The sequence below is a fragment of the Athene cunicularia genome (assembly GCF_003259725.1).
Source record: "Athene cunicularia isolate RWA chromosome 10 unlocalized genomic scaffold, athCun1 chr10_part1, whole genome shotgun sequence".
Classification (NCBI taxonomy): domain Eukaryota; kingdom Metazoa; phylum Chordata; class Aves; order Strigiformes; family Strigidae; genus Athene; species Athene cunicularia.
In genome coordinates this window covers 8,915,093-8,942,492 of record NW_020799112.1, presented here as the reverse complement: position 1 = coordinate 8,942,492, position 27,400 = coordinate 8,915,093, and the positions used below count along the sequence as shown (strand labels likewise).

The following is a 27,400-nucleotide window of genomic DNA, read 5'->3' as shown; positions in this document are numbered from 1 at the left end:
CACTTCAAACTGGTTCATGATAAATTTTTTGTACATTTTTTGAATTATTTTTTTTTCTCCTCTGCTTAAACAGGTAAGTATCTTTAGAATAACTATGTACAGCTGGACACTGGAGATTTGCATTAAGGTGCTTTAATTTGCTATCATATGTATTTCAGTGCATTAAGAAGAAGGCAAATTAAAATCTCCACCCAATTGCTCCGGTTAACAAATGCAACACAGTTTCAGAGCCGTGGCCAGCAAAGCCCGGGGATTTGCAACAGCTCAGCCGCGGGAATGAGAAATCCTCATCTTTTTAAGGCTATTATTTTTTTACAGATTTTTGCAGCCCCATAGTTTGCCCCAACTTACAGGGGCCGTTGCTTCGGTGGCCCCTCTGCCCTCGCGCTGCTGCCACCTCCTTGCAAACCCAGTTTGAAGCTCCTCTCGCCGTGGCACAGGGCCAGGAGTAGGGGTTGGGAATCTTTGCTATGTATAGTGTTAATTTTTATTTTTTTTTTTTGCTTTTAGACCCGTTTAGGTGATTTCACACAAAGGGCTGTACTCTCATCTCGATGCAAACCCAAGTTCAGCACCCAAATCCCTCGGCATCGAGGTGAACCTCTGCTCCGTAACCGGCGAGGGGCTGGGAGGGGGTGCGGGGAGGGGGGACCCGGTGGCCCCTGGCAGCATCACTCCAGCCCCTGGGCGCTCCGCTCCCGCTCCGCCGCTCGCCTGCGGCTCCCGCTTTTAAAAAATCCAAGCTGTAGGGTTTAAAGAGAAACAAAAGAAAACCCCACCATTACTTCAGCAGATTGCTGGGAAGCGCCTTGCTTTTAACGGGATATTGCCGGGAGTTATGACCCTGAATATAAATAACGTGGAAGCGGAAAGAAGTCAGAGGAGCTTTTTGTGATGTCTGGCGGTGCCGAGGGGCTCGTGGGGCTGTGGACACGGAGCTGGGGGGCCAGGGGGTCCCTCCACACATGGGGGGGTCTCCACCGAGCCGCAGCCGCCCCCAACGCGCGTGGCTTAAGGGCTGCTCACCTTCCAGAGCACCAGGACGAGCAGGGCCAGGAGCAGGAGCCCTCCCAGCGTGCTCCCCAGGATGATCCAGATGGGGATCTGCGACTCCTCCGGCTTGGAGATTTCAAACGTTATCTGCGAGGCAAGAGCATCAACATACACTGCTGCTGCCAGGTGCAAGAGCGGGGCGGGTCGGAACGGAGGGGATGGGGGGGTGGCATGATGGTTGGGGTGCTGAGCATCCTGGGGAGGGTGCCAGAGCTGCTGGGGAGGATGCCCACCCTATGCACCAGCCATTTGGGTCGGGTTTTCCCTGTGGTGCCAGGACTGGAGCTGTCTGGCTCTGGCCACAACTGCACCGTGTTGCTCTGGGCTCTGCGGAGCTGGGTGCCCAGTGCTGGTCACTGCAGCCCTTTTGCCGGCCACAGGGTTTTTTCCGCTGCGGGGTTTTGCAGCATCCTCCAAGCTGCCGGGTCTGTGTGTGACTGTCCTGCCCGGGGGCTCACCTGACGGCTGGGGTCCTCCTCACGGAAGATGAAGGGGCTCCCGAAGCGTCGCTGGAGAGCAGCATTCATAGTGAGCTTCAGTGACTTGAACTTCAGCTGTGCAAAGAGATGCTGGACATGAGCACTGGCCATGGGAGAGGACCCAGCATCCAGACCAGGTACCTCCCAAAGCTTTAATCCCCCCTCACTGGCTTTACATCCATGCCAGGGATGCTGTGTGCTGCATCCAAGGGAGAGGACAATGCAGGTCATGTAGGGAGAAGGGTTAAATTGCAACAAGAAAGAATTCCTTGGGTTTAAATTCCCCACAGTGAGGTGCTGTGCAGGATGTTGGATGTACACACCATGGGCTGTGAAAACAAAAAAATCACCTTACAGGTGCCTGGGCTTCTAGTGGATGGGGGGGGTGGGGGTGGGGAAGGCAATTGCAGGAGAGTTAAAAAAAAAAATCCCACGTTTTCATGGTGTGAAGGCTCCTTTGGGTGATTTCTCCTCAAAAGCCACATGCCTGCTTTAGAACTTACTGCTTTCAGAGACTTCATCCACAGATTGCCACGCAAGTGCAAATCCATCCCCTCGTTGGGGGCTAATTTCACATTGCAGTCAATCGAAACGATGTCAGAGTTGCTGTGGTTCTGTAAGGGGAGAAGTTTGTGGTGTAGGAGCTGCCGAGAAGGGGATTAAAACCCCCCTGGGCTTCTCCCTCCAGAGCGAGATCCAAATGCCGGTGGAGGGGCCACGCACCCGTCCTCCCACGTGGCCACGGGGCATCCCCATCCCAGGGGCTTGCTCTCTGGTTTGGTGGCTGTCTGGGCTGGCAGGGCTCAGTCGGGGGCCAGGATCAGGCCCACGAAGGTGCGTACCAGGTGGGGGGTGCGGGAGAGGTCCTCCTCGGCCGGTGTCCTCTGGTAGTCGGTGGTGTTTCCCCAGATGTTGCAGGTTGTGTTCTCCTGTGGGAGAAGCCGATGGGCTCCGAGCATGGGGTCATGGACCACGGTGGCCACCTCTCCACATCATTCCCCGTGCTCAGCACCCGTCCTGGTGAGAGCAGGGGGGACCCTGGACACCCCTGTGCTTTTCTGGTGCTGGTGGCTGAGCCTCTTCTCCCCAGCACGCCTCCAGTTCACCCAGGCACAGCTAAAACTTCCAAGACCCTCAAGAATTAATTGCGTGCTGGAGGGAGGTATAGCTCGGAGAAATATTTGGACTAAACCCTTTGGCCACTACCATTTTCCATGTTTCCAGCCAAGCAAATGCAAAAGAGAGAAGCACGGGCAGGAGCCAAGTCTGTCCATGCAGGTGTGAGCAGGTTTGCAAATGGATAGGGTGACCGACTGCCTGGGGCTCCATCCCCACTCCCAGTGCAGAAGGGACCCACATGTGCTTAATGGGGGCGAAACCCCCTTCCTACCTGGTCTGCCTCGAATTCGGTCAGAAGCAGGAGGCGGTTGCCCGCCCGGGTGGCCATGGGGACCGTGAGCTTGATGGTCACCCCTTCCACAGGGAAGAAGCCCAGGTTCTGCAGCTGTGAGGGCAGAGGACAAGGGTGTGCCTGGGGTGCCAGCATCCCGTGGGACATCCCACCTCCGGGATGATGCTCAGGGGGTCCCTCAGCCAGTTTAAAACTCCCTCCTTACCTTGAAGGTGCAATGAAAGGGGGGGCCGATGCTGTCGTATCTCTCCAGGGAGCTGTTTGACCTGATTTCGTAGTAGCCCAGGCTCGACACCCTGTTGTGACGAAGGAGGACAAGTCGTGAGGTGAGCTTGGGGCAAACAGAGCATGAAGCAGCCCCATGCCCAGCTGCCCTCAGCACCAGACTGGGCAGCCCCAGCCCCACTGCAGGCAGGTTCCCCAAGATTTGGTCTCTCTGGCCCCATTTCGGATGGAAACCATTGTCTGGCTCCACCTTGTGCAAAAAAAAAAAAAAAAAAAAAGATGGGGGATTTTTCAAACTATTCTGCTTCTTCAGTATTTTCCCTTTCTTTGTAGAAATTTTCTCACCTTTTTAATATAACAGAGACATTCAAGGCCCTGGTTGGCAGTTCGAATGTCATGTGTAAATCAGAAGAGGGAAATCACATCTATGTTTTACAGCTGGAGAGGAGGGGAAGGAGCCAGAAGCATCTGATGGGGGCCTGGCCAGGATCGTCTGTGGTGGGACACACGCTCACCACTGTCACAACATGAAATGTGTGGCCCCAACCCCCCCAAAACTCTTTAAAATTTATTTTTTTTTTGTCCCCAGTGTTCCCAGATTTGAATTTTTTGTGCTGGCACATTTCATCCAAGCTCTCCCTTTTCCCATAAGGGCAATTCTTATATTTGTTAAAAGTGAGAGTCCTCCCACTCCTCCAAAATTTTAAGTATTAAAATGGTTTTATTTTCAGTGCCCTACTGCCACTAGTGTAAAAAAATTTAAATGACTGAAGGTCTTAAAAAAATATGCTAAGAATTACAGCAAGAGGTGCCAGGGAATGTGCTACTGGGGTCCGTGTTTTTTCTTATAATCAGGTTAATAAATTATTACCTGTGACTTAGCTCCCACTCTCCTTGGAGCAAGGACGCTCTCTGCTTTAGTTACTGTTGATGCCCAAACCCTTCCACACACATCCCTCAGATGATTTTTATAGTGGGATGGCTACCGGCCCAGACACTGGCTAGTAACACATGCTATGAACATTATTGCCTACAATAAGTACTTTTTTCCCCATGAAAAAAGTTGCCCTCAGACCTATTTAATACCACTTGTGCATTTAACCATTATGAAAGCACAACACCTTGTCGCTCCTTGATGTGGATTTTTATAAGGACCCCCCGAGCGGGATATCCCTGATTCTCTGATTCCTTCAGCCCCTTTTCTAAACAAATTCCCCAAATGAAAGCTCAGTTTGCACTGGGCTCTGTTTGAACATGGCTCCCATGGCGTGAGGCGCTGCTTTCCCCAAAGGACACCGTGCAAACTGTGTTCCTCCGAAAGCTGCGTCCCCTTCTAAAACACCCACCTGGTGAAGAGCAGGTCGGCTTCGTACTTCAGGTGAAAATTCAAATGGGCGAAGTTGTCCTCCTTGGTGCTCTCCTTCTCCTCGCTGTCACTGAAACAGCAGTGGGGCAAGTGGGGAGTGAGGCAAGAGTTGGCTCCCCTCTGATTTTTTTGGGGGGGATCATAGGAAGCAGGTGGGAAAAGGCTGAACTTTTGCTTTTTGGCCAAAGTGTAAAGAGAGGAAATTTTATTCTCTAACTTTTATTAGTCCAAGGCCATAAAAGTAGATCATTTAGAGCCCAGCAGCCTTAAAGCGGTGCAGCAGCCCCAGCAGAGTGAATCCTCGTCTGCTCTAATCTTTGATGAAAATGAAAAATAAATAGTGAGATTTCACTTGGCTGTCAAAAAACTTTACCTGTGCAGGGGAAATGATTGAGGAGAATTTTGCAAAGCTGTTAGGAGTACTTGCAGTTGTGAAGGTGGGTAAGAAAGCAGCAGTGGCTGGGGACCCTTCTTCAACTGCACAGGTACCACATATACAAATAAATGATGAATATAAATATATAGATAAATAAAAATAGCCTGGTTTGTGAATACAGGGCTCCACACTCTCTAATAACCCATGGAAACCAGGTTTTCTTGTGGTTATTCCCCAAGTAAGGCCTCCAGCATCACCTACGGCTACAGGAGAAGGTGACCCTCTGTCGATCTCGCAAACACGCACAAAGGAGAAAGCAACCATTAACCTGTTGGCGATCAAGTAGATCTCCATGCTTTGAAGGAAAATCGACTTGCTGAACTCAAAATCCAGGCGAAAAGCTACCTGTGGAGGTTGGAAACAAATTGGAGACAATATTAGGGGGAAAAAAAGCCCCGAGGGCCAGCCAGGAGTGGTGCAGGGGCTGTGTGGGTGAGAGCATCCCGCTGATCCCACGGGGAGATGCTGCTGGGCTTTGGGCAGAGCCTCGGCTTTCCAGGGAGAAAAGAGGCCATGCTGGGGATTTGCAGGATTTGCTCTCAGCCCTGCACGCTGCATTTTTTTGCTGTGAGATTTGGAGAAGAGAGCAGCCCCCCTTTGGAAGTGAAACCCTCCGGGGGACCTGCAGCGAGAGGCAGCTCGCTCCCATCTGCGGCACGGGGTCGGCTGGCGGGGGAAGGCAGCCGGAGAGAGGCCAACAACAATAAAATGTGATAAATGTCACATCTGCGAGAGCTGTGGCAATGACCTCAAACTGTCTGGGACTGCACAGCTGAGTATAATATTAAAGCTCCTGCTGCTCTTGGGCCAAATTTCCATTTCCAGCTTGTCTTTGTTTTGGCAGGACCTGGACTACCTGATGCCACGCAGATGCATTCTCAGCCCCCGTAGGTCATGGGGAGTCGGGCTGCTGCGCGCTTTGTATAGCCACAGGCATCTGAAAGGACGTTTTTGGGAGCTTTCAAGCCTCGCGAGGTGCCTGGAGCTCATCCCATCATTATCAAGCTTCTCTCAAGGAAAGGCTTCACACAGATACAGGGGTTAGAAAGATTTTATCTTTAGATCCTGTTTGTATTGGCCCCTTTTCCTACGGGGATGAAGGACAGGCTTTTCCTTCCCCACCTTAATGCTGTGTCTAGCATTGACAAAGGGTTTTACGGCATATAAAAAACGATGCCCACTAGACCTGGGCTTACCCCACGTGTTGGGAACTGCTGTAAGCTGCGGATTGGAGGATGCCACCAACCCGAGGAGGCTTGGGCAGGCTCAGAGGATGGTCTGGAGGGACCTTGGGTGTTCAGAGCAAGGGAAATCTCTCAGGCACGGAAGGGTGCCTCATCCTGTGAGGAAGGAGCTTGGGCAAATTACCATCAGTGGTTTGAAGCCAACATTAAATTGCTCCAAAGGACTGGAGACAAATTCTTTGACTCAGAGGAGCTGGGTTGGATTTTGGTGCTCTCCTAACACCAAGGCAGTGCCCTAACCATCCCAGCTCCCCTAACGTGCCTTTCAAACAGCAGTGATGGACAGGGAAAGGGAAGAAACCAAATGTTTATCTTTAAAATCCTGTTCAAAACCCAAAGATGGATGGATGTGACTCCATGGCAATGCCAGGGGCAGAGGGCTCCTGTCCCATGGGTAAAGCCTCACTTGGGCAGGAGGGAATAGCTTTACCTTGGCCTTGGCTCGGAAGAACGGGTAGCTCACATTGCACACTTTCTTGTTGGGGTGCTTGTCTTCAGTCATGCAGTCAATATTGATGTCTGTGTCGTCCTAAAACAGGACACAAAGTGTCCGCGACACTGGGCACGAGCCCCATGTCCTGGCTCTTTATAAAAGCAGAAAGCACACCCACAGGGCTCAAAACAGGCTTTAACTTTTGGAAAAAACAACCAAACCAACCAACCAACCCTGCTTGCCACAGGCTGGGAATCCTTCCCATACAGGCAAATTTCTAGGGCAGTTCCTGGAGAGGGGCATTTCTAACAAGTAATTTCCAGCTTTCTGATTTAAATCCTCTTTAGAAATGTAACTACAGCAGTAAATGAATGAACTCAATTATTCTTGGCACTGTAATTGGGAAGAGGAATATTTTTCTGTGATGAGGAGTCACAGGGAAGCACCAAGAGATAACACGCGCTATTGTTCTTCGTGGCCGCTAGCTAAACAGTAATATTTAATTTCCTGTCTCAATAATTACATTTCTGCTGCTTGAACACCTTCCAGCTCACCAGCCAGGCTGGGGAAGCTCCTGCCCACTGCAAGGCCCAAGCACTGGCTGTGGTGGGATGGGGTGCTGACCCTGCTCTGCTCCTCTGCTGCCAAGCTGTAGCAACCCTACAAGAGATTGTAGCCTGGATGTATGCAGGTGTCCATTCCCACCACGAGACGATGAGATATTCCAGTTTTTAGCCCTGTGCTAGACCCCCACAAGGTTATCAGTTCAATGGTACTAGACAAGTCCTGCCCAGGAGCTGAAACATCCCAGTACCAGCATCAGGGAAAATGCCTTAAAAACTGCCAGCAACAGCCCAGAGCTTTCTCCCACTCATCTGCTGAGATGATGGACTTTCTGGGGCTACAGCTGATTTTCATTCAGGTCTCTGTACAGCCTCTGACACAAACATCCATTCTCTCCAGTTGGCAATTTGCTTTTTTATAAGGACCGGCAGCCAGGAACCCATTAGCAGTGACGCTTCTATAACCAGCTACAAATATTTCCTGCAACCACTGCTGCATGGGTGCTTTCTGTTACTGAGCATTGTAGGGTTTTTCCCCCTCACTTAATTTGGAGTAATCGCTCAGAAAATACATTTTTCTTATTTTGTGGGCAATGTGCCCCACAATTTTCCCTTGGCATGGCTTGTAGAAAAACAAACACAGGACATGGGATCTGCGGGCGGGTATGAAGTCACTGGGGGGACGAGGGAGGGCTCAGCAGCATCAGCATATTTCCCAAACCTCGCTGGGAAAAAGGAGGACTTGCACTGAGACTGAGTGAGTGGTGGGGGTGAAATATTGGGAGGTTGGGAGTGGATGGGGTTGATGGGCTCATCCAGGGGACAGCAATAGAGATGTGGCATTGCCCGGCTCGGTGCTGAGCTGTGGCCACATTCCCATTATCAGCCTGTACTTCCAGGAGTTATATCTCAGCTGCAAAAATTCATCCCTGACAGGAACTTGGCCAAGTGCAGCAAGTATTTTTAAACTATTGGAGTAGAAAAATAAAGAGGGGAAATAATTTCATCTGCATTTGACCTTCTTTCAGGCTCTTAAAATTCAAACGTTTTTTTATTTCCAAAATAAAGAGCTGAAATGGCTGTAAGTGCTTAGAAACTAAGCCCATAAACATGTCTGATTTATGAGGGATGAAGACATTTTTGGGCTCTGGTTTAGGACACAGCTTTCTCATCCGGCCAGGATTAGAAGCACCTTTGGAAAGCCCTGGATCTCCCCTGGCAGCCTCACCTTGGGGATCAAGCTGGCAAACTGGAGGTTCCTGGAGAAGGAGATGTTGAGGACCGTGCTGTAGGCATTTTCACCTCGGTTCTCTAGCGCCGCCTCCACGGCCACCCTCCTCCTGCTGCTCTCGATGATGAAGATGGAGGTGTCGAAGGAGAGGCTGAAGGCCGAGCAGTCCGGCGGTGCCCTCCGCAGAGACCGTCGGCAGTACTCCCTGCAAGAGGAGGGCAGCAGTGCAGGCAAGGGCTGCCTGCAGCGCCACGCCAAGACCCAGCTCTGGGATTTTTATGTGCACAGTGCATAGGATAGTGCAAGGAAATCCCTGCTTTGTTGTGCTGTGCTGCTACGGAAAGAGGAATCAGAAATTCCTCCTGTGGATCATTGTTTTGCTTGTGATTTTTCGCTAACGGTGCTTAGCTTTCTCAAAATCAGTTGGGAGCTCTTGGTACAGCTGGGATGTAAGGGGAAAAAATAGATTCCATACCATTAGCAAAGGGTAAAGCTGGTGTTTAGTTTCAGCCTGACTGAGATCTCTCTTCCGACAAGTTTACCAACAGAGACTGCAATGGCAGCAGCATCTGCTTTGGCAGACTTGATGGGTGTTTGGCAATTTAATTTCTTTATGAAAAATCGCAAAGGAAAGGAAAACGTACAACAGTGCCATCTTCAGAGCCACCTTCTGCCTCTAATGACTGGGCAACCAGCGTGCCCATTTGAAGGAATAGTTCTATTCCAACAAGTCACCTCAAAAGTGGTTTTCTGGGCAGAAATCACCTCTGTATCGGCTGCTTTTCTAGGGCATGATCCAGTCCCCGCTGATGCTGGTGGAAAAGCTCCACAGGCTTCAGGAGGAACCAAATTAGAGGTCTGGCACCTTGGTAGACCGCAGCATCTGCCCACAGTTATTTGTAAGACTCCAGCCACTAAGATCCATACATAATCCCTACCTACAGCTCACTTCAACCTCCCGCAGCCCAGCTGGGGTTGCTGAGGGCCCCAGACCTCTTCCTGGTGAGCTCTGGGTCACAGCCTCAGGACCAAGAGCTTTACAGGAGACACCGAGCAATAAATGCTGAATTACGGGATACAAGTAATCCCCAGGTAGCAGTGCTGGCCATGAGCTTGGTCCAGAGCCCACTGCCATCAACAGGACGTGGAGATTCAAGCTCCTGTGCTCCTAGATAACCCTTAAAAGCTCTTTAAGTGATGAAATGTAGCATATAATTATTTCTGCTGCATGAGTCAAGCCTGTAATTGCCAAGTGGGTAATGCCAGCCTTGCATTTATTCCCCCCTGTTATTGACCGATTTGTCTCCCTGGGGATCATCACCATGGCATCAAATATTAGTTGTTTTGTGGATTCCCTGAAAAACCACCGATGGTTTCCAGGCAGGGAGCAGGCAGAGGCTTAAAGAGTCGCTGCGAGCAGAGGTGCTGAGGAGCACCTCGTGGTGCTGTTGGATGAAGGTCCAGTTGCAATGCCAGAATTTATGGAGAGTGGGTTGGGGCTGGGTTTGTGATATCAGTTGGGAGGGTGCTCTGAGCGACCTACTCACATGGCACTGGGCACATCGCTTCTGGCATCCAGGACCAGATCAGGGACACAGTGTTCGTCCTCGTTGCACCCGTTCCAGAAAGGGACCTGAGGGAGACAACAAGAGCAGCTCAGTGACCATTTGTGCCCCAGGTTGTGCTCCAAGGAGAAGGGACACGGGCAGTGATCCTAGGCTGAGCCCAACACATAGCTATTGCAGGAGGGTTCAGGGATTACAGCCCCAAAATAAAGAAGCAAATGTTATATCCAGAGATAAATCTGCGGGGAAAAGACACCCTGGGAGGTCAGTGCTGCTACCTACCGAGACCTTGTGCGAGGTGGGCCAGCCGTCGTCCAGCATGGGACCGTTCTCAGGGTGCTCCAGCTCGTAGTCGATGGAGAACGTCACTGGTTTCACATAGTCAGCTGTGTCCTGAAGTGGACAGAAAGCATCGTTGAGGACAGGGCTCCTGCTTGTGGAGGAGCAGCATCAGAGAACAAGGTAAGGCACGTGTGGTTATTTTATGAAATAAAAATTTTGCAATTGAGTGTACTTTGGTGTGAAACCATCCTGCCTCTCCAGCTAACCCTCACTTAGGGACAGGACAACCTAGCTCAGCAGCGCTGCTCAACAGCCATCCACACATACATGTCTGACGGTGCTGGAAATGTTGCACCGTGGAGATGTTGGCTCCAAAAAGTGGGTGCTTGGGGTTGGGGACTGTCCCCACGGGTAACAGAGCTGTCCTGAGACCCTCACCCTGGGCCCATCCAGCTGGTAACGAAGCTGCACTTTCCTGCAGCTCTGTGAGCTCTTCCCATGCATTGTCCCAGCTGCACAGGGTGTACTGAGATGCTCCAAAGTGAGATGCTTCTTGGGCTAAATCACAAGCTCCATCTTGAGCTTCAGTCTCAAATTTCCCAGAAGTTCACAGTGGTTCAGGCCGGAGCTTGGGGCAGGGCCAGTCTGGCAGCTCAGCCCTCCCTGGCCTCTGCAATATTCTCATCATTCACTGGGAATGTTTGATTTTGGCCAGGTTTGTGCATCGGCTGTTCCCTGCGAGTGATGCAGAGAGTTTCACTCCTGCACCCAGAGAAAGGGACCCTGATGTTTGGAGGGGTGCAGGGGTGAAAGCACTGGGGACTGGCATGAAGGCATTTCGTCCCAATAGAAAAAAAAGAGTTTTCACCAATTTTGGAGCAGGAGGACGAGCCTGACTGGGGCGTCAGGAGTGCATGCCCTCCCCAAGGGCACGGCTTGTGGAAAGGAGCACAGAGCAAGCTGGGGCTGCAATGAAGTCAGCGCTCGGGGACACAGCAGCTCCATCCCTGACCACATCAAACCCAGCATGAAGAAATCCAGGCACGGTGGGGAGGAGGCTCATTTCCAGCCCCATGAAGCCATTGAGGCTCCTCCAACCACTTCCCGGTGCGTCGTTGTTTGGCGCAAGGTGGAGAGCATCTTTGCTTGGGCGCCTGGCTCTCCCCCTGGCGCTGCCGGAGGAGGAGACCCCAGCCTCGGGCTCCTTCTCACTCACCAAGACGTGGAACTGGAGCCTGTCACAGTGCTCCTGTCCAGCGAGCAGCACCAGCCCCTTCTGCATGTACCGCTCTCCACTCTCGTCCAGGTGAGCCCGCGGCGTGTACCTGCGCTCGTCGATGGTGGCATTGTACCGCAGCGCTGGAAGGAGAGCAGCACCGTCAGGGCCTCCCCCACGCTGGGGTTACACTCACTGTATAGCAACACTGGGTCAAAAATGTGGGTTTGGGTGCTCAAGCCCCTACTGCCTCACTGGGAGGAGTGTGGTGGAGAGCACACTGAGGGAAAATCAGGAAAATCAGGTTATAGTTAGTGTTGCCTGTTTCTAGTAGACATTTCTTCTGGGTAAAACATTCACTCTCCAGGTCAAAGGAGGAACTTTAAAAATGCGTTATGATGAGACACCGAGTAAAATCTGTGCAGGGTATATAATTATTTGCCTCACATTCACATGTGGGCCTGTGCCAGTTCTGGAGGTATTGTACCCTGGAGTTCTCTCCTCTCCTAGATATTTTATTAGAGATCATTTCCTTCCTGCAGTGCTGTCAAAAAGAAACAAGGTCCCCAACCCAACACCAGGCAGGGCAGGATTTGCACCGACTGCACCAGTGTGATGTGAAACCATCAGCCTCCAGCACACGCCATCCATGGGGTGGCTCTTCTGGGTAGAAATAAGTGTAAAATTAAATAAATAAAGCAAGCCCCTCTCAGCTTTTTTGTCCTGCATGCTCCACAGTTATAGCAGTCAGGAGGGAAGCGCTGGATTTGGTAGTACCAATCAGAATTCTTGTTCTAGGGGGTGGGAGTTTTTCCTTTGGCTTTGCTTGGGACCCTATTTTCCTGTGACGGTGTTCGCTGCCGGGTTGCAAGGGGCTGAGCCATCATTGCTTCCCCCGGCTCCAGCTGAGTCACGGGCACCCGCCGGGTAGACTCAGGGTCACGGCAGCAGGCAAGGGTTTAATAGCAGAGCTGGCCAATAACTTCACAGAGATTCCCGGGGATATGAGGGAAACATGCACATATGGTTGGCAGATGTGTCCTGCCGCTGCAGCAGGGAGGATGGACAAGTTCTGTGGGACGTGGTCTGGGCAAGTCCTCTCCTGTCCCGCTGGCTGGGGGGGTGGTGGTGACAGCCCTGTCACACGTACCATGGCAAGAGGAGCTGCGGGAGAGCTTGGCCCTGGGGTGTAGGTGGGAGGAGAGGTTAAACATAGGCAAGGTTGTATCCTTGGGGTGTTTCTTGGCACTGCTTAATGGTAGAGCCACCATCCCTGCTACATCAGCCAGGATAGGGACAAATTTGTGGATAAAAAGGGATGCGGCGGGTGGCAATGTGCACACCTCCAGACATGCCAAACTTCTGGATGGTTTCCCTTGGAAGAAGCTGGGTGCTCCCTTGGGGATGGAGAGCTAAACAACGCATGAATTGAGGTTTTTGTCACGCAAGCAGCTGTGCCACTTACCCACACTGGCCGTCTGGAAGTGAGCCGAGAGGAAGACAGCAGTGAAGCAGACGAAGGCGGACATGCAGGTGGCATCCTTCCCATTCCGCTTGCAGTCCTTGGTGAAGATGTTGATTTTGGAGGGCTCGAAGCGGATGCTGGCATTGATCTGGACCACGCTGCGAGACCTGCAGGGCAAGCAAGGGTCATGAGATGTGCTTGCAGAGTGGGATGCCCACACATATCCGCAGCACCCTCCAAAAGTCTCCCACACCTCCAGATTCACCCTTCTCATGCCTCTTCACCCATTTTCTCAACATCAGGAAGGTGCTGAGGAAGACCAAAGGCCACCACTGCATGCTGCTCTACTCTCAGCTCATCTAAGTAGCATTTGAAGAATAGAATTTCTGGCACATATTTGCCTCCTGCTTAGACCAGTGAAGTAGCTCAGCACTGAGAGCTGGATTTGGCCCCTTGCATGCACATAACACATTTCAAGGCAGACCCCAGGGTGACTCATCTCTGCTGGGCACAGCTACCCTCTGTCCTAACAGCTTCAAGGGACTTTCTAAACATCAATCAATATTTGAAAATCTTAAACTGTTCTTATTAAATAAGATCAGAGGGAGCCTGGGCAAATCACCATGAATCAATTAGCTGGTTTGAAACTCCTGGGGAACTAATGATGAAATTCAATGCAAAATCAACTCTGACATCCTTCTAGGGCCCAACAGAATTGAAATCCCACGGCCCCGCCGGACAGGAGGATCGTTGTTGTGGAAAGATGCGTCAGATTGTTGGGAGATCAGTTTTCCCCCCAAAATATGTCAGCATATTGCAATGAGCTTCGGGCAGAGGAGAGTGCCAAATGAGATACAGCTAACCACAACAGCACGGCGTTCCCCAGAGAGCCGACGGCCAAGTCTATGAGCCCGTCTTCGTTCAGGTCCAGCTGTCCATGAATGCTGCATCCAAAATACCTCAGGCCTGGTGCAAGGTCCGCAGCTGCTATCCGCTGAAAAGCAAAGGGGAGGATCCAGGCTGGTTTCCAGCAGGAGCATCCCTGCCTGTGAAGGAGGGGTTTGCCATGCCGACCTCCACCACACTACTGAAGATGCCTCTTTCCAAGTGACTGCACCAAACTTAATTTTCCAGTGAATGAGAGCAGTTTCTCTTTGGAGACACCATCCAGAGACTTCTGCTGAATCTACTCTGCATATTTACTATTTCTCACAAGTGTAAGAAATTTTTTATCTATAGTATTCCATTGCACCGAGTGCTAAGCATTGCCCCTAATTTCAAGCACATTCTATGTTTGCTTTGTCTTCAACCCCTCACAAAAGAAGATATCCGGCAATAATAATTAACAGTGCAATACCGTGTGTGAATTCATTGTGCTCTATCAGTCCCTAAAATGGGCACAAATGGCATTTATTCTGATGGAGGACAGGGACAACTGAAGCACCCAAGAGCTGTACCTGCTTGTACTTCTTCAGAATGGTCTCTTCAAATCCGAGGAAGATGTATATTGCTCCTTGGTGCTCATCCTCCAAAGGTGCCCCAACGACAAGGTCGTTGTAGGAGTCCTGGTTGAGGTCAGGCACAGCGGCAATGCAGGAGCCAAAGCGGGAGTTCTGGTAGCTCTGCAGATCAACGAGGGCACCGCTGGAAACGAAGTGGTTCTACCGGGCCAGCCAAAGAGATAAAGCAGAAAAAAAACCCCAAAACCATTAGCAGCAAGCCTGGCAGGAGGAGAGAACCCTCAAAGGCAAAAAAACAAGATGAAGTGATCCTCCCAGGATCCTCCCAGGGGTATGGGACTTTCTGTTGAGCATGTCCTTGGGGAGGGATGAGCCCTGCGTTGGCCCCATGCCTGCTTTGTATAGCAACCTACGTAAATAACTGCATAAAAAGTTTAGATATGGGGACTCCTGCTGCTCCAGGCAGGCTCTGCAGCCTTGGATATAAAGCATGACCTGCTCATTGCCCTGCCCACCCCTGGACCCTGATGGATTTGGCTCAGAAACTGCATTTTGAGCCAAATTTAAGGGCAGCAGGAAAGCTGGTCCTGCCCCAGAGTGCTACTGGGCGCCAGGGAAGGGGACAGCAGTGACACATGTCCCGTCTGTGCCCTGAAATGATGGTGGAGGGATTGACCTTGCTGCTGCCCATAACCCTGTGCCTGGCCCAGCCTCTGGGCAGGAGGGTGCCCTTGGAGGGAGTGATTTTGGGGGAGGCAGTATGGATGTGGACTGTTTCTCTGGAGAGACACCCATGTTGCAAAGACCTTGCCTTGCACCGCACCCATCACCTCCTCGGGGCTGGGAATCTCGCCTGGCCGGGAGCAGCAAAGCCTCGAGACAAGGCGGCTCCATTCCAGCACAAGCTGGACTCCCTTCGCTGGCAGCAAGCAAACCCCCTGAGATTGTTTATAAACAAGAAAAACAGACAAATTCTCCTCGAGTCTTGCAGCAGCCACAACAGCAAGGCGCTGCCAAGCTCTGTTGCCTTTGGACCAGGCTGCTCGTGCCCTGTGATGTTTGACGGAAGCTGGGGGGTGTGCACAGCCCAGAGCCACCCCAGGGAGGTGACATGGGGACACAGTTCCCCTGCTAGTGCCCAAACACCCCGGGCCCTGCCACGTACCTCCCGCAGGCTGTAGACATAGACCTTCCCCCTCTCCCTGCCCTCGCTGAAGTACATGGGGGCTCCCACCAGCAACACGTCAGTGACGCCATCGCCATTGACGTCGAGGGAGTTGATCTCGCTGCCGTAGTAGGAGCCGATCTGGAGGAGACAGAGGAGAGGATGGGAGCAACGCTCCCAATGTGTGGGGACACTGCCACCCTCCCCGGCAGGGACTGCGGGGACATTTCAAGCCCCACCCTTGCCACGGCCACGTGGTTTGGAGCTGCAGCATCTCCAGCTGCCCATGGATGTGCTCCACTGCTGAGCCATTTCAACAGGAAGCGAAGGAGGAGGATTGATGCCACGTGGAAAAACCAGCACGGCATCCCTGGCGTTACCTGCTCCCCCTTCAGCGCCTGGTGGATGGTGAGATTTCGGTTGTTGTGCATGCTGAAAATGATGACTTTCCCAGTATGGTTGAACCTGGGTGCTCCTGCGACGTAAATCCGCTCGTGCTTGGTGGAGATGACAGAGGAGACAGTGTAACCTGGAAGAGGGGGCGGGTGGGGGTGAGCATGGCTGAGTGGCTCCCTGCTGCTCCCAGCTGCTGCCCAGCAATCTGCTTTCCATTAGCCCCCAGCTGCTGACACAGCTCTGGCCACCTCCCAGATCAGGAAGCTAGAAACCCAGATTTCTTCAAAGATAAAGTAATTCAAATAAACCCCAGTGCCCTAACCCTGGGCTTTTAGCTGTTCAGATCCTACCAACAACCTGAGCAGTGTAGCTGTGCCAAGAGTTTTGGCACCGCCTCACGCAGCCTGCAAACCCTGTGCAAAATCCTTCTTTCACCTCAAAGGCGAGTGCAGTTCCTGGCCTGAGAAGTGTTTTACTTCATGGCTCATATCAAATTAAATGAACACTAGCAAGGTGTGTGCACGGCCGGAGGCTGCAGTGCCCACTGAGCTGCTCCTTCGAGACCCCAGCAGTACCGCATCTGAAACCAGGCGTGAAGGACTTTGCTGATTCTTGATGTTAACACTCAGAGCCCAATAAAAACCATGAATCCATCAAGACCCTTGCTCAGGAGTCCTTATGGAAATAACCCCAAACAATCCCTGTTTCCTACCCAGATGGGTTATTTTCTGCACCTGGATTGCTGACACCACACGTCGGGCTGAAGCACTTGCCCATGGTTGCCAATGGGCTGATGTAGGAATATAACGCCGGGGCTGCAAAATCCTATTTTTGAAACCCAGCTCCAGCTCCAGCATGTTCACAGTCAGTTTTAGATGCTACTTAAATGATTAGAAACTCAAAGCATGGCTAACCATGAAGCTGGATCAAATCACTCAGGGTCACATTCAGTTCAATTTTGAGCATCTCCAGGGATTATCGGGGTTTATGGACCCCTTTCCTTGGCATTGGCCTTACCTGGTGTCTCTATTTACCTAAATATTCCCCTCTGGGGGAGGATATTCTTAAGTCAAGCATCAGCCTTGAAACGCCCAGGTCTCAGCACTGGGCGAGCTGGTCTGCTCTGCAGCAGGATGCACCAGTGTTTCCTTAATATTTCTGGATTTCTTACTCCAGGCAGTGGGAAAGACAGAGCCCAGGCAAGCTCCCACATACTGTCATGGGTGCCCCTTGCACAGCCACAGCCATCCTTGCTCCAGGCGCTTGTGGCTGAGCCAGGGGGACACTCTGCTGTCACCCCAAGAGATGACCCGCGTGTCCAGGGGCTGTTCATGTCCCCAGCCGAGGGAAGAGCCCTGACGCACCAGCGGGTGACCCTGCAGCATCCCACCCCATTCCCTGCCCTGGGGCAGCTCAGCCTGGCACCCACATCTCTGGAGAGAGGCTTCATTTTGCAAACCAGGCTGATATTTTTACTCTGGAGCTTTAACAGCCACACATGGAAGGGATTAACTCAGCAGGTATTTCCTCCCTAGGCATGAAATTTCATCAGTGCTATTTAAACCATTCCAGTAAATTCTGTAGATGACTTGAGCTGGCTGGTGTCTGAGCTACTTCTGCAATTAAATCCTGCCATGGTCAACACTGGACTCTTCCCGGGTGAGGATGCTCACGTACGCTGCGTCCCTGGGCAAGGGGCAACACAGGTCTCCCCCCAGCAGGAGCCCACAAAGAGCCAGGCATGGTACCGCCTGTGCTGGAAGTGCTGGCTGCTATTAGTCATTTAAAAAATATGTTGTGCTTCCTATTATTAAGCATAAAATCATGAATCCAGCCCTGGCAGCAGAGCCTCATTCAGCTTTCTTACCTAAATATGCTCCGTGATTTTTCAGCTCCTCTGGGAACTCCTGGAGATAAGATTCCCGCAGGGGAATGACCTTCCCACTGCTGGTTTCCTTCAGGACAGCTCCGTTCCAGTCGTAGGCACCCACTGCCCCCAGCAAGATCCCATCCTGAAGGAGAGCAGGAGTAGTTTAGGGGTATTTCTTGCCAAGTGGAGACAATTCTGCACCTCACTGCCCATACAGGCAAAGCCGACTCATGCTGAGATGGACGAGGGGACCTGATGGGCTGGTTTTCTGTGAGAACACATATGGGGGTCCCTAAAAGCCCGTCCCCTAGACTATATACTTATTGGAGGCTGCAGAGTGCAGAAGAGAAAAACAGTAAAAGATCCCTCCCAAAAATTTCACATTTTACAGAAAAGGGGAATAATCTAACAAATGGAAATAGATAGATAGATAGATAGATAGATAGATAGATAGATAGATAGATAGATAGATAATCTGGCAAACAATTCTCCAAAGCTCACCTGGAAAGATGGAGAATTTTAAAACATGCTGGAATGACATTTCCACCTTATCCATATCTTTTCAGAGTGCTTTTCCTTCTCAGGAAAACCCCAAGCAGAAATCCCTGTTGGCTTTTTGCTCGGACCTGCCAGCCCACAGAGGCCGGGGGTGGAAGGAGACTGACCGTCCTCTGCACCCCCAGCACCCACAAGTGCCTTCCTCCATGGCACATCCTGGCACGTCCTTCCCAAGAGGTCGTGGCATTGGGAGGAGCTGATGCAGCCTGGCCCCAAGGAAGGTCTCTTCCCCATGGGATAAACCAGCAGCAACAGCATTTTCTTCCTTATGCTCGTGTTAGCAATTTAGCTTCATGATTAATAACTTGCCCCAAATACTCGTCTCCCCACTGGCAGCTGCCGGTGATGATAAAAAAGCACAGGGCACCTGCTTGCACAGACAGGAGAAAAAACCGCCTGCATTTACTCTCTTACTTCCACAACATGCGATGAAAATCCAGTCTGGGACATTTCCAGTCCAAAGGAGATTTCATTCTTGTTGGTTCCTTAAAAAAAAAAAAAAAAAAAAAAAATGTTATATTTAATGATGAGATTTGCTTTCCTGGAGGGGCTGAGGAGTGCCTCTGTGGGTCGGGGTGGGATGAGCACCCACCTCTACCCCCCCTGGAGCACAAAGGACCTCAGTTGCCAGAAATGAGCCTGTTTCTCCCTAAATCATCACAATTACACAATGTCGTGCTACTAATAGGTACTGGGAGCTCTGCCATGGCATGGATCTCTCCTTTCCTAGCTGCAAGATCACACAAAAATGTGAATTTAGAGGATTTTGCTTCATAATTACAACTGGGTGAAGCTTCTCACCCAGTGAAGCTTTCTTCCACAGAGAAGTGTTACTGGACCAAGGTAACTGACAAACTGGTGGGGACCTTGTGAGCTGGTTTGACCAAAATTCCCTCAAGCCCTGAGATATTTAATTTTCCGTGAAACCCCTCCATCTTCTGTTTTGTCCTAGGATGCACTTTTCCTATGAAATTTAGATAAATTTAGTTTTGGAGACTAACAAACTTGTCACAAGGCGGACAGAAGCATCGTCATTTAGAACAAAAATATTTCCTGATATTTAATTTCAGCCAATAAACCATAAAACCCCACATTATTCCCATAACCTGGCAGTGTCTGCCACACCAGGGAGTGGTGGGTGGTTTTTGTCTGTTTATAACCCAACTGGGTTTGAATGGAATTTGATGGATAAGAAAGATGCTGACACCCAGACGACCCCCACACCAAACTTCAGAGGTTTGCTGTCAATGCCAGAGTGGCAAATACTGGTAGCCAGAATGAGGGGTGTCTTTTGGAGGAGAGGGGATCTGTGCTCCTGATGCTTGAGGGGTACAAACCACTCAAAATAAAAACATTTCTTTCTATATGAAGATGTTCACAGTGTGATTTTATGTGCTGTATCAAACAGATATTAGGGAAACTCTGGTGTGACCTGTTCAAATTGAGCAGAACATGGACCGACAGCACATCTGAAGCAACCTGCTGCAGCCAGGCCATCTGGGATGTGTCAGGGAGGAGCATCACTCACCTTCCAAGCTAAATATCCTTTCCCCCAGCGCGTCCACAATGTCTTTGAGCGCTGCTTCATCTGTGACATTAAAGAAATGCTTGTCATCTGGGTCACTTGCTATAAATTTTATCTCGTTCAGAAAGGCTTCAGGATTGATTCCTCTTCTGTTATAATAACCCAGTACCTAGGTTTGAAATAGAAATGCAAGGCTCAGGGGTTTTCATGTGACGGTTAGAGTGGTCCCAAACCACCCGAGGGGTGTCCATAGGGAAGGAGCCCCACAGCCTTGGCATCTGACACCCCATTGCGGGAGCAAACTGAGGAGCAAGGAGCTGCTGTAATTCCTCCATGCAGCCCAGGCTGGGCACCCTTCATGAAATTTGGGTGCCCAGTGCAATGCAGGGTCCTGCTTGTCCCTGGCTATGGTGCCTGCTCCAGCAGCTGAATCCAGAGACGGGCACCCCACCACCACCACCAAGGACCCCTGTGAACATGCTGGGGGTGGGCTACTCTGCCAGCCCCATTGCATTGGGGTGCACTGGGCACCGCCAAGCTCTGCACAGCTTCTGCAGCTGTTTGCTGCCAAAAGGATCCTCCCTGCACTTACGGCCACCGCGTATCTGGTGACGTTGTCCTTCTCGCTGTCCTCAATCACCTTCTCCAGGTCTGGGCTGTCATGCGACTCTCCATCTGTGATTACAATCATTACTCTCTTTGCCCCTTTCCGGCCACCTTTCTGAAATGCTTCCGAGCTGCAATTGAAGAGATGCCCTGGGCTGCTCAGCCTCGCCAGGCTCACCAACACGCGCACCCCGTTGCCCACATCATACAGCGCCGAGCGGTGCTGGGTGGGCTGCTGGCCCCTGGGGAGGTGCAATCAGGTGTGGGACTCTCAGGAAACATTTTACAACTTTAAAAGGGGATTTTTCCCACTGATGGAGCTGACTTCTTGCAGGAGAGGAGCATTTAGTTCTGCAAAATGTCCTAAATCTGAAGCAGGAATATTGGTCAGGCTGTGGCAATAAAGCACCACTTGTTCCAGATAATGGAGGAGCTGGAGCTGTGGGTCACGGCTGTACTGAGCTCCTGGGTACCTGGTGGGGGTCTGCAGAAGGGCTACAGCACCTGGGGCAGACGTGGGGTCACGTTTGGGGGCTGAGAGCTCAGCTCTGGGTGCTTTCAGAAAGAGGATACATTTTCAGAGTCTGCCTTTGCACCCTCCTTCTGCTCCAGCTGCAGCCAAGGATGGAGCAGGTTTGCAAAGCGTGGCTTGTAAAACATCACTTAAAGGCCGAGGGGTTTGGCAAAAGCATTTTTAGCCTGGAGGTATCCCCTGCTTTCTAAGCAGCAAGGAGAAGCATAGGAGGAGAGAGGGAAGAAAAACAAACAGTGGTTTTAAACTTGTTATCAGGAGGAACAGGAAGGTGAGGGATGTTTACCGAGCAAACTCTATCCCATAGGCAGTCCTGGTTTCTGTACCTCCTCTTTGCTCTATGTGACTGGCAGCCGCTACCACATCTTTTACAGACCTGTAGTCATTTAAATGAAACTCATGGACGACATCTTCTCCGTACTGAACAACTCCGACCTAGGGATTAAAGGAATATTACAAAGATTGCCAACAACCCACCGTGTGGCAAGGGGCGGTGACGCAACAAGCACACTCTGTCAACCACACAAAATAACAGCCACCCTTAAAAATCAATCACTCTCTCCCCATTTGCTCCAGTTTTCCCTCTATAGGACCATTGATAATGCTTAATTTTAATTCTATTCTCTGCCAGCTCTCACCCATTTGCAGATACCCCTACCCTGCTATAAAGGTTTGGGGTGATGCAGATGTGCTGTGCCCCAGCACAGATCCACAGCACCTCTAGATGGGACCAAAGGGGGGTTATTTGTGCAAATTGTTGATGATGTCCCTGCACAAATTCCCAGCCAAATCAGCCCATGATTACTAATTAGAAAAGAATGGAGAGCTCTTCACAGCTGCAACAAGCTGCCTCAGCACAAGGCAGTACTTCTGCATTTCCATGCGATTTCATCCTCCCCATGCCCAGTCGGGATGCAGGGTACTGCTCTCTCCTTATCTCACTCAGGGACATTAATGTGAGCATTATTTCCATGGGCTCGGCTTTAAATCCATACAAAGTTTATTTTGAAAAATCGTGGTGCCAAATTACAGCATATTGCCAGAAAAGGGATGTTGAAAAGGGCCCTGTGAGCGTGTCCAGGGAACTCGGCATGACACGGGGGGACACGCAAGTTGTGCAGGGGCTTACTTGTATCTGGCCGGGGCCAATATAAAATTTTTTCAAGATGTTTATCAGGAAGTGCTGAACTTCAACCCAAGGATATATGCTGTTTGATCCATCCAGAACTATGATTATGTCCATGTACGTCTGGCATCCTGTGAAAAATACGCAGTGTGTTATTGAAAGACCTTGGCAACGCCTGCAGAGGGGAGATTTATGGCTTCATTCCTCGCAGTCAGGTACTTGCTCTTATGATTTATTTGAAAAAAAAAATCTCATTTCAATCATTCATAAAGACCTTTGGGTTTCAATAAGGTAGAGAGAAGCCACAAGCATCCTCTCTGCCGAGAAAAGACTGGATAACTTTCTAAGAAAAACACTCAGCTGTACCTTTTCTGATTCAGATTTGGACCTTTATCCAGTCTCATATAGTTGCATACTTCAAAGAGTGGCCCGCTGCAGGCAGGATCCGGCCTCTGTTCCTCCCGCAGAGCAATGCTTTACCCCTGAGTCACTCCTCAGCCCTGCCTGTACTCGCCATATAATGCAAGTCGGGTATTTCCTCCCCTTCCCATTAAATCCTCAGCGATGAGGCAGCCAAAAACCCCAGTGAGGACCCCAGAGCTCAGCCCAGCAGTATGAGCCACGAAGAATTTAGGCAGTTGACTGGTTTTCAGTGGTGAAAATTGCTCAGCATCATCTCTCTATCTTGCTTATATTTTATAACATTATTTAGAAAAGTTGCAGAAAACCAGATGATGCTGAATTTTCCAGTGACAGATATTTATCGGCCGTCCCTTTCACCTACTGTAGGCACTTATGGGTTAGTGCATCCATGGACTAGAGTCACACACAGGTCACTCCATCACTGTGGTCCTCAGCTGCGTGTCACCATCTCGATCCCCCACTCACCCCAGCATCCAGGGAAAGGAGCTGACTCTCTGCATCTCACTAAATGATAACGTTCTGCTCATTATCATTTTCTCTCTAAAAAAAAACAATTACTCTTTGCAGCAAGGGCTAAAAGCATCTTCTGCCCATAAAGAGGTAAGTGACACTGAGAATTTGGTGGTGGGCTCTGCCTTTACTGCCTCTTCCCCCCAAAAGTCCCGTTTTCCCATTCTCTGCTCTACGCCGTGACAATTAATCGACACCCAATGGGTGATGGAGCTGGGGCATCGCACCCTGTGCCCAGCCGGGACAAGGAGCTTCTGGGAGCCCTGAGGGTGCAGGACAGGCTTCTGCAATTTATTTTCCTACATGAATGCCAAGAAGCTTATTTAAAACCTCAAAATAAAATCACGTATCCAAATTTACAAATTTGGGCCAAAATATTTAGCTTTCAGTCAATGAGTGCTTTGTTTTGTGTGGCCAAGGTCTGAATTCTTTCCCTATTTTGCCTTCCTAGCTATGCTGATAAAATATTCTGGATACTTTTATTTCTGGTTTTGGAAGAATAAGGTATTTTTTGTCTTCCCCGGGTGTCAGTCAAAAGCAAAATGTTTACCAGATGTCTATGTACGTAACCCCCTTTGAATCACTTCCCTGCAACCATTTCCTCTGCTCTCTTGCCTTCGCTTAAACACTGACATCGCTTTGTTTTCTCAATGGGACTGAAGTGATTAGAGAACAGAAATTCCCTCTGACTTCAAAGGTGGGGTTAGAGCCGCAGGGCAGATTGTTTCTCGTACTCTGCAGAGCCGGAGCCACCGTTTTGGAGAACCTGAAGTTGGAGTTGACCCGGGAGCACATGCCGGTGGTGTAGTAGGAGCTCCCGCATTCATGGGACCAGAGAGGGCTGCAGGCCTGGGTGGAAAAAATAAACCATCAGGGATAGGTTTAAAATTGCCACTTTTTAATTGCTGCTTTGCAAGTCTGTCTTTTCCTTTGGCATCTTTTTTTCCCCGTGCAAGGTGAGGTTTCTGAGCCCCGCGGTGCGCGCAGCATGTGTATAAACACACAGAGAGGCGTATTTGCATGCCTGTACGTGCTGATGTACATGCATCTGGCTTCGCATGCCTTTACACGCTGCTGCGCATGCAGCCTGCAGAGCCCTCCCCACGCAGGGAGGCCAGGCTGTGCTGAAGCCCCCGTTCCTCACCAGAAAGCTGTTGTCCTTGGGGTTGGTAGCCAGGCTGAGGCCAAGGCGCATGTTGTCCTTCCGCTCGGAGACGTTGGAGAGCGTTACCCGTCCTTCGGAGAGAGGATGCGGTTAGGGACAGCTGCCGGGCACCCAGCCCACGTCCCCGTGGTGCTCCCCGGCATCTCTGGAGCAAGAGGGAACCCAGCAGAATGCTGGAGGAGAGCTGTCTCTGCCTGCTTACACTGCAGACTTTGTGCTTTTTCCTTTTTTTTGATGCAGTTGTCAAGATAAGAGTTGTTCTTTTTTTCTTAGATGCCACAACCAAGAAAGAGAAAAGTCTTCTAAGGAATGAAGCTGTGAGTCAGGGATGGCTCCTCTTACATAGCCAATCTTTAGGAAGAAACCCCTCTGAGCAGCTCTAAATCTATTTTATTGTCAGGCCAGCAGGCATTTAGTGGCTGCTTTATCTTTGTGCATTGTTTTTGTTTCCCATGTCACAGCCCAGAAACTGGGAACAGCCCCCAGGGCAGCCCTGTCTTTTGGTGAACGCTGGTATCATTTCACTGTGACACAAATGCTGCCTGACCCAGCCACTGCTCCACTTCAGGGGGCAATGCGGCTCCCTGTGACCCAGGGCTCCCCCTTTGCTCTTTTGCCCCTGAGAAGGAGGAAATTGGGCAATTAATGGTAAAACTGGGGCGTTGTGGCCTTTGGAAGTGTCTTCATAGAATCATAGACCCATAGAATGGTTTGGGTTGGAAGGGACCTTAAAGCCCGTCCAGTCCCACCCCCCTGCCACAGGGAGGGACACCTTCCACTAGCCCAGGTTGCCCAAAGCCCCATCCAACCCTTCCAGGGACAGAACAGGGACTTCCAGGGACATTCTTGCTGAGGTTTAAATTGAGGGGAGGCTCAGAAACCGAGATCCACCACCCAGAGCTCATCCCGAAGTGTAACATCCTCCAGCAACCCCTCACTTCACCCCTGCAGTCCTTGTGGCTCCATCCTTGGCTCTCACCCATGTACCCCGAGTTTGCTCTGACCCACTGTCTGCACACACGCTGCAGCAAAGGCAGAGAAGAAGGTGCTTTAGGCCACATTATAAATCCTCCAGGAACGCAGCTGCAGATGCTGACACCCCACTGTCCTGCTCTGCTACTCAGGTATGTTATAGCTCTGCGGTGGGGAGCAGGATGCTCCTCACCAGCTCCTGCCCCTGCTGCCCACTCGGCACAGAGCCCCAGTCCCACGTCACCTCGTGCTTCTCAGCACTATGGTCATCCCTGTTGCATGTTCACTGTCAGCCTGGCAACCCCCCAGGGCAGCTCCATGTCTGGTTTTACTCAAATGGCCTCAGTGGGTTGTGCTAACTAGACAAGTTAATTGGGAAAAAAAAAAAATAGGATGTGCTCATGGAACTGATCTTTTCATCTGAAGCTTGTTCCCAATGGAAAAAAATATTGCTTTTTGGCAAGATTCAAATTTACACACACAAGAGATTTTTGAAGAATCTCAAGGATCTCATAGCTAATAATACAAAAAAAAAAAAAAAAAAACCCAAAAGATTTGGGGCCAATCAATCAAATATTGCAGATGATCCAAAGTTCCTCCTCTCTTATCAGCTCTGTTAGAAACCCGGGATAGTTTATATTCATAATGATGAAAAATAAAGTGAGAACAGCTGCTCCAGTTGCTCCAGTGTTAAAAAATCCCAGACCTTGTCCCTAAACCCCAGCAATGCTCCTCAGGACCATGAGAAAATCCTCAGCTCTCACATTTTCCACTAAGAAAAGGATGTGCCCGTCAGGTGTCCCACTTTGGGCAGCAAAGGGGACTTGTCCCCCCATGCCCCCCACTGCCCCAATCTGGGGCAGACATGTCCCAATATCATGATATTGTGCTGTTGGCAAAGTTGGTGCTGGACCAGCCTGAGAAACCCTGAGGAAGAGCTCGCTCTTTCCATCCAGGGAGATGGGATTAGGACGTCTGAAGGACCGGAGCACCCCCAGGGTCTCTCCTCCTTCAACATCAGTGATGGGGCCTGAGGGTGGTGGGGCTGGGTGATAATTCCCCAAATACTAAAGCTGTGGGGGCAGGCTGGATGCCGGGATCAAACCTTGCCTGCGCCCAGGGAACCTGCTGCAGTGGGCATGTTGTCCGATCATCCCCCAGAAAAGGAATACAGACACTGCCAAGTGCAGCCAGTGGGAGCATTATCCATTGATGTTTATCCTGATTATTTAATAAACCAGTTTAAGCTACATTAAATAAATAACTTTTAAACTTTATTCTGATTTGCTTGATTTTACCTCAGTGTGGCTTAAAGCTCAGCACCAGGACTAACATGAACACCTGAAATAATTCCTTATCTGAAAATCCTCCTAAAGCATGCAGTCCTCATGCTTTTTGAGGACAATCTGGACAACTCAACAGGGCACAACTTTACAGACCAAAACCGTGGTAAAAAGCACCATGTTAAAAATGGCCAGTTCCCCTCGCTGCCCCACGAGTGTGCGGTACCTAGGTTGAGTTTGGTGCAGTTGCTGTGGGTGTCACTGGTCACTGGGCACTTGTAGACATCTCCTGTCTTCTGCTGGCCGTTGGTTTCGTAGGGAGCTCCCACCACCAGCCTGTGGGAAAGAGGGGTCTGTCAGTGCAGGAACAAACCCACAGCCACCGCTGGAGGGGAGCCCCCACGGGAAAAAAGGATTCCCCAGCCCAAGTCCTCAGTTCATGGTTCAGGAGGTGTCAGAAACGGGCCCCTTGTTGGGGCGACACCATCGTTCTCCCACCCTGACTTGGTGCAAGCAGCAAAAGCACTATTTTGACTTCCCCTTCCCATGACAGCAGGCAGCAATAAGCTGGGGACCATGACTCACTGCTGCTTGGAAGTAATGCCCATCAGATGCAACGGGGGTGAACAAATGTCTGGCAGCGAGCAAGGTCTGCAAAACCATCTGGCAGCACTGGGAGGAGCAGGAGACCCCCATCACTGCCCTGGCTCATGGCCAGCACTGGCACTGAGACATTCAGCATCTGTCTGAGGTCCCGTGGTTGATGCAGCTGACCCCAGGGAGGAGGGGATGGAGGTGTCCCTTCTCACCACCGCTTCAGGTAAGAACATTTTCATGCCA

The 27,400-nt window shown here is 50.7% G+C and overlaps 1 protein-coding gene across 2 annotated transcripts in view; it reads right to left on the bottom strand.

Annotated features, from left to right (window-relative positions):
- Positions 1-27,400, bottom strand: part of ITGA11 (integrin subunit alpha 11) — a 50,580-nt gene that overhangs the window by 2,995 nt on the left and 20,185 nt on the right. Inside the window, exons 3-30 of one of the 2 annotated variants that reach the window (XM_026855729.1) lie at positions 26,787-26,896; positions 24,285-24,376; positions 23,875-23,989; positions 22,211-22,338; positions 21,368-21,516; positions 20,536-20,680; positions 19,947-20,112; positions 18,833-18,903; positions 17,858-18,002; positions 15,975-16,123; positions 15,595-15,735; positions 14,427-14,630; positions 13,833-13,963; positions 12,970-13,136; positions 11,505-11,647; positions 10,289-10,399; positions 9,989-10,074; positions 8,439-8,646; positions 6,645-6,743; positions 5,239-5,315; positions 4,515-4,604; positions 3,149-3,239; positions 2,923-3,036; positions 2,375-2,461; positions 2,036-2,146; positions 1,512-1,607; positions 1,027-1,140; positions 32-743 (exon numbers count right to left, since the gene is read on the bottom strand). In XM_026855729.1, the coding sequence (XP_026711530.1) occupies positions 672-743; positions 1,027-1,140; positions 1,512-1,607; positions 2,036-2,146; positions 2,375-2,461; positions 2,923-3,036; positions 3,149-3,239; positions 4,515-4,604; positions 5,239-5,315; positions 6,645-6,743; positions 8,439-8,646; positions 9,989-10,074; positions 10,289-10,399; positions 11,505-11,647; positions 12,970-13,136; positions 13,833-13,963; positions 14,427-14,630; positions 15,595-15,735; positions 15,975-16,123; positions 17,858-18,002; positions 18,833-18,903; positions 19,947-20,112; positions 20,536-20,680; positions 21,368-21,516; positions 22,211-22,338; positions 23,875-23,989; positions 24,285-24,376; positions 26,787-26,896 (3,412 nt within the window). In that variant the 3' untranslated portion in view covers positions 32-671. Of the gene's footprint in view, positions 1-31; positions 744-1,026; positions 1,141-1,511; positions 1,608-2,035; positions 2,147-2,374; positions 2,462-2,922; positions 3,037-3,148; positions 3,240-4,514; positions 4,605-5,238; positions 5,316-6,644; positions 6,744-8,438; positions 8,647-9,988; positions 10,075-10,288; positions 10,400-11,504; positions 11,648-12,969; positions 13,137-13,832; positions 13,964-14,426; positions 14,631-15,594; positions 15,736-15,974; positions 16,124-17,857; positions 18,003-18,832; positions 18,904-19,946; positions 20,113-20,535; positions 20,681-21,367; positions 21,517-22,210; positions 22,339-23,874; positions 23,990-24,284; positions 24,377-26,786; positions 26,897-27,400 lie in introns of those variants that run through there. The other variant, XM_026855730.1, reaches the window with a different exon arrangement.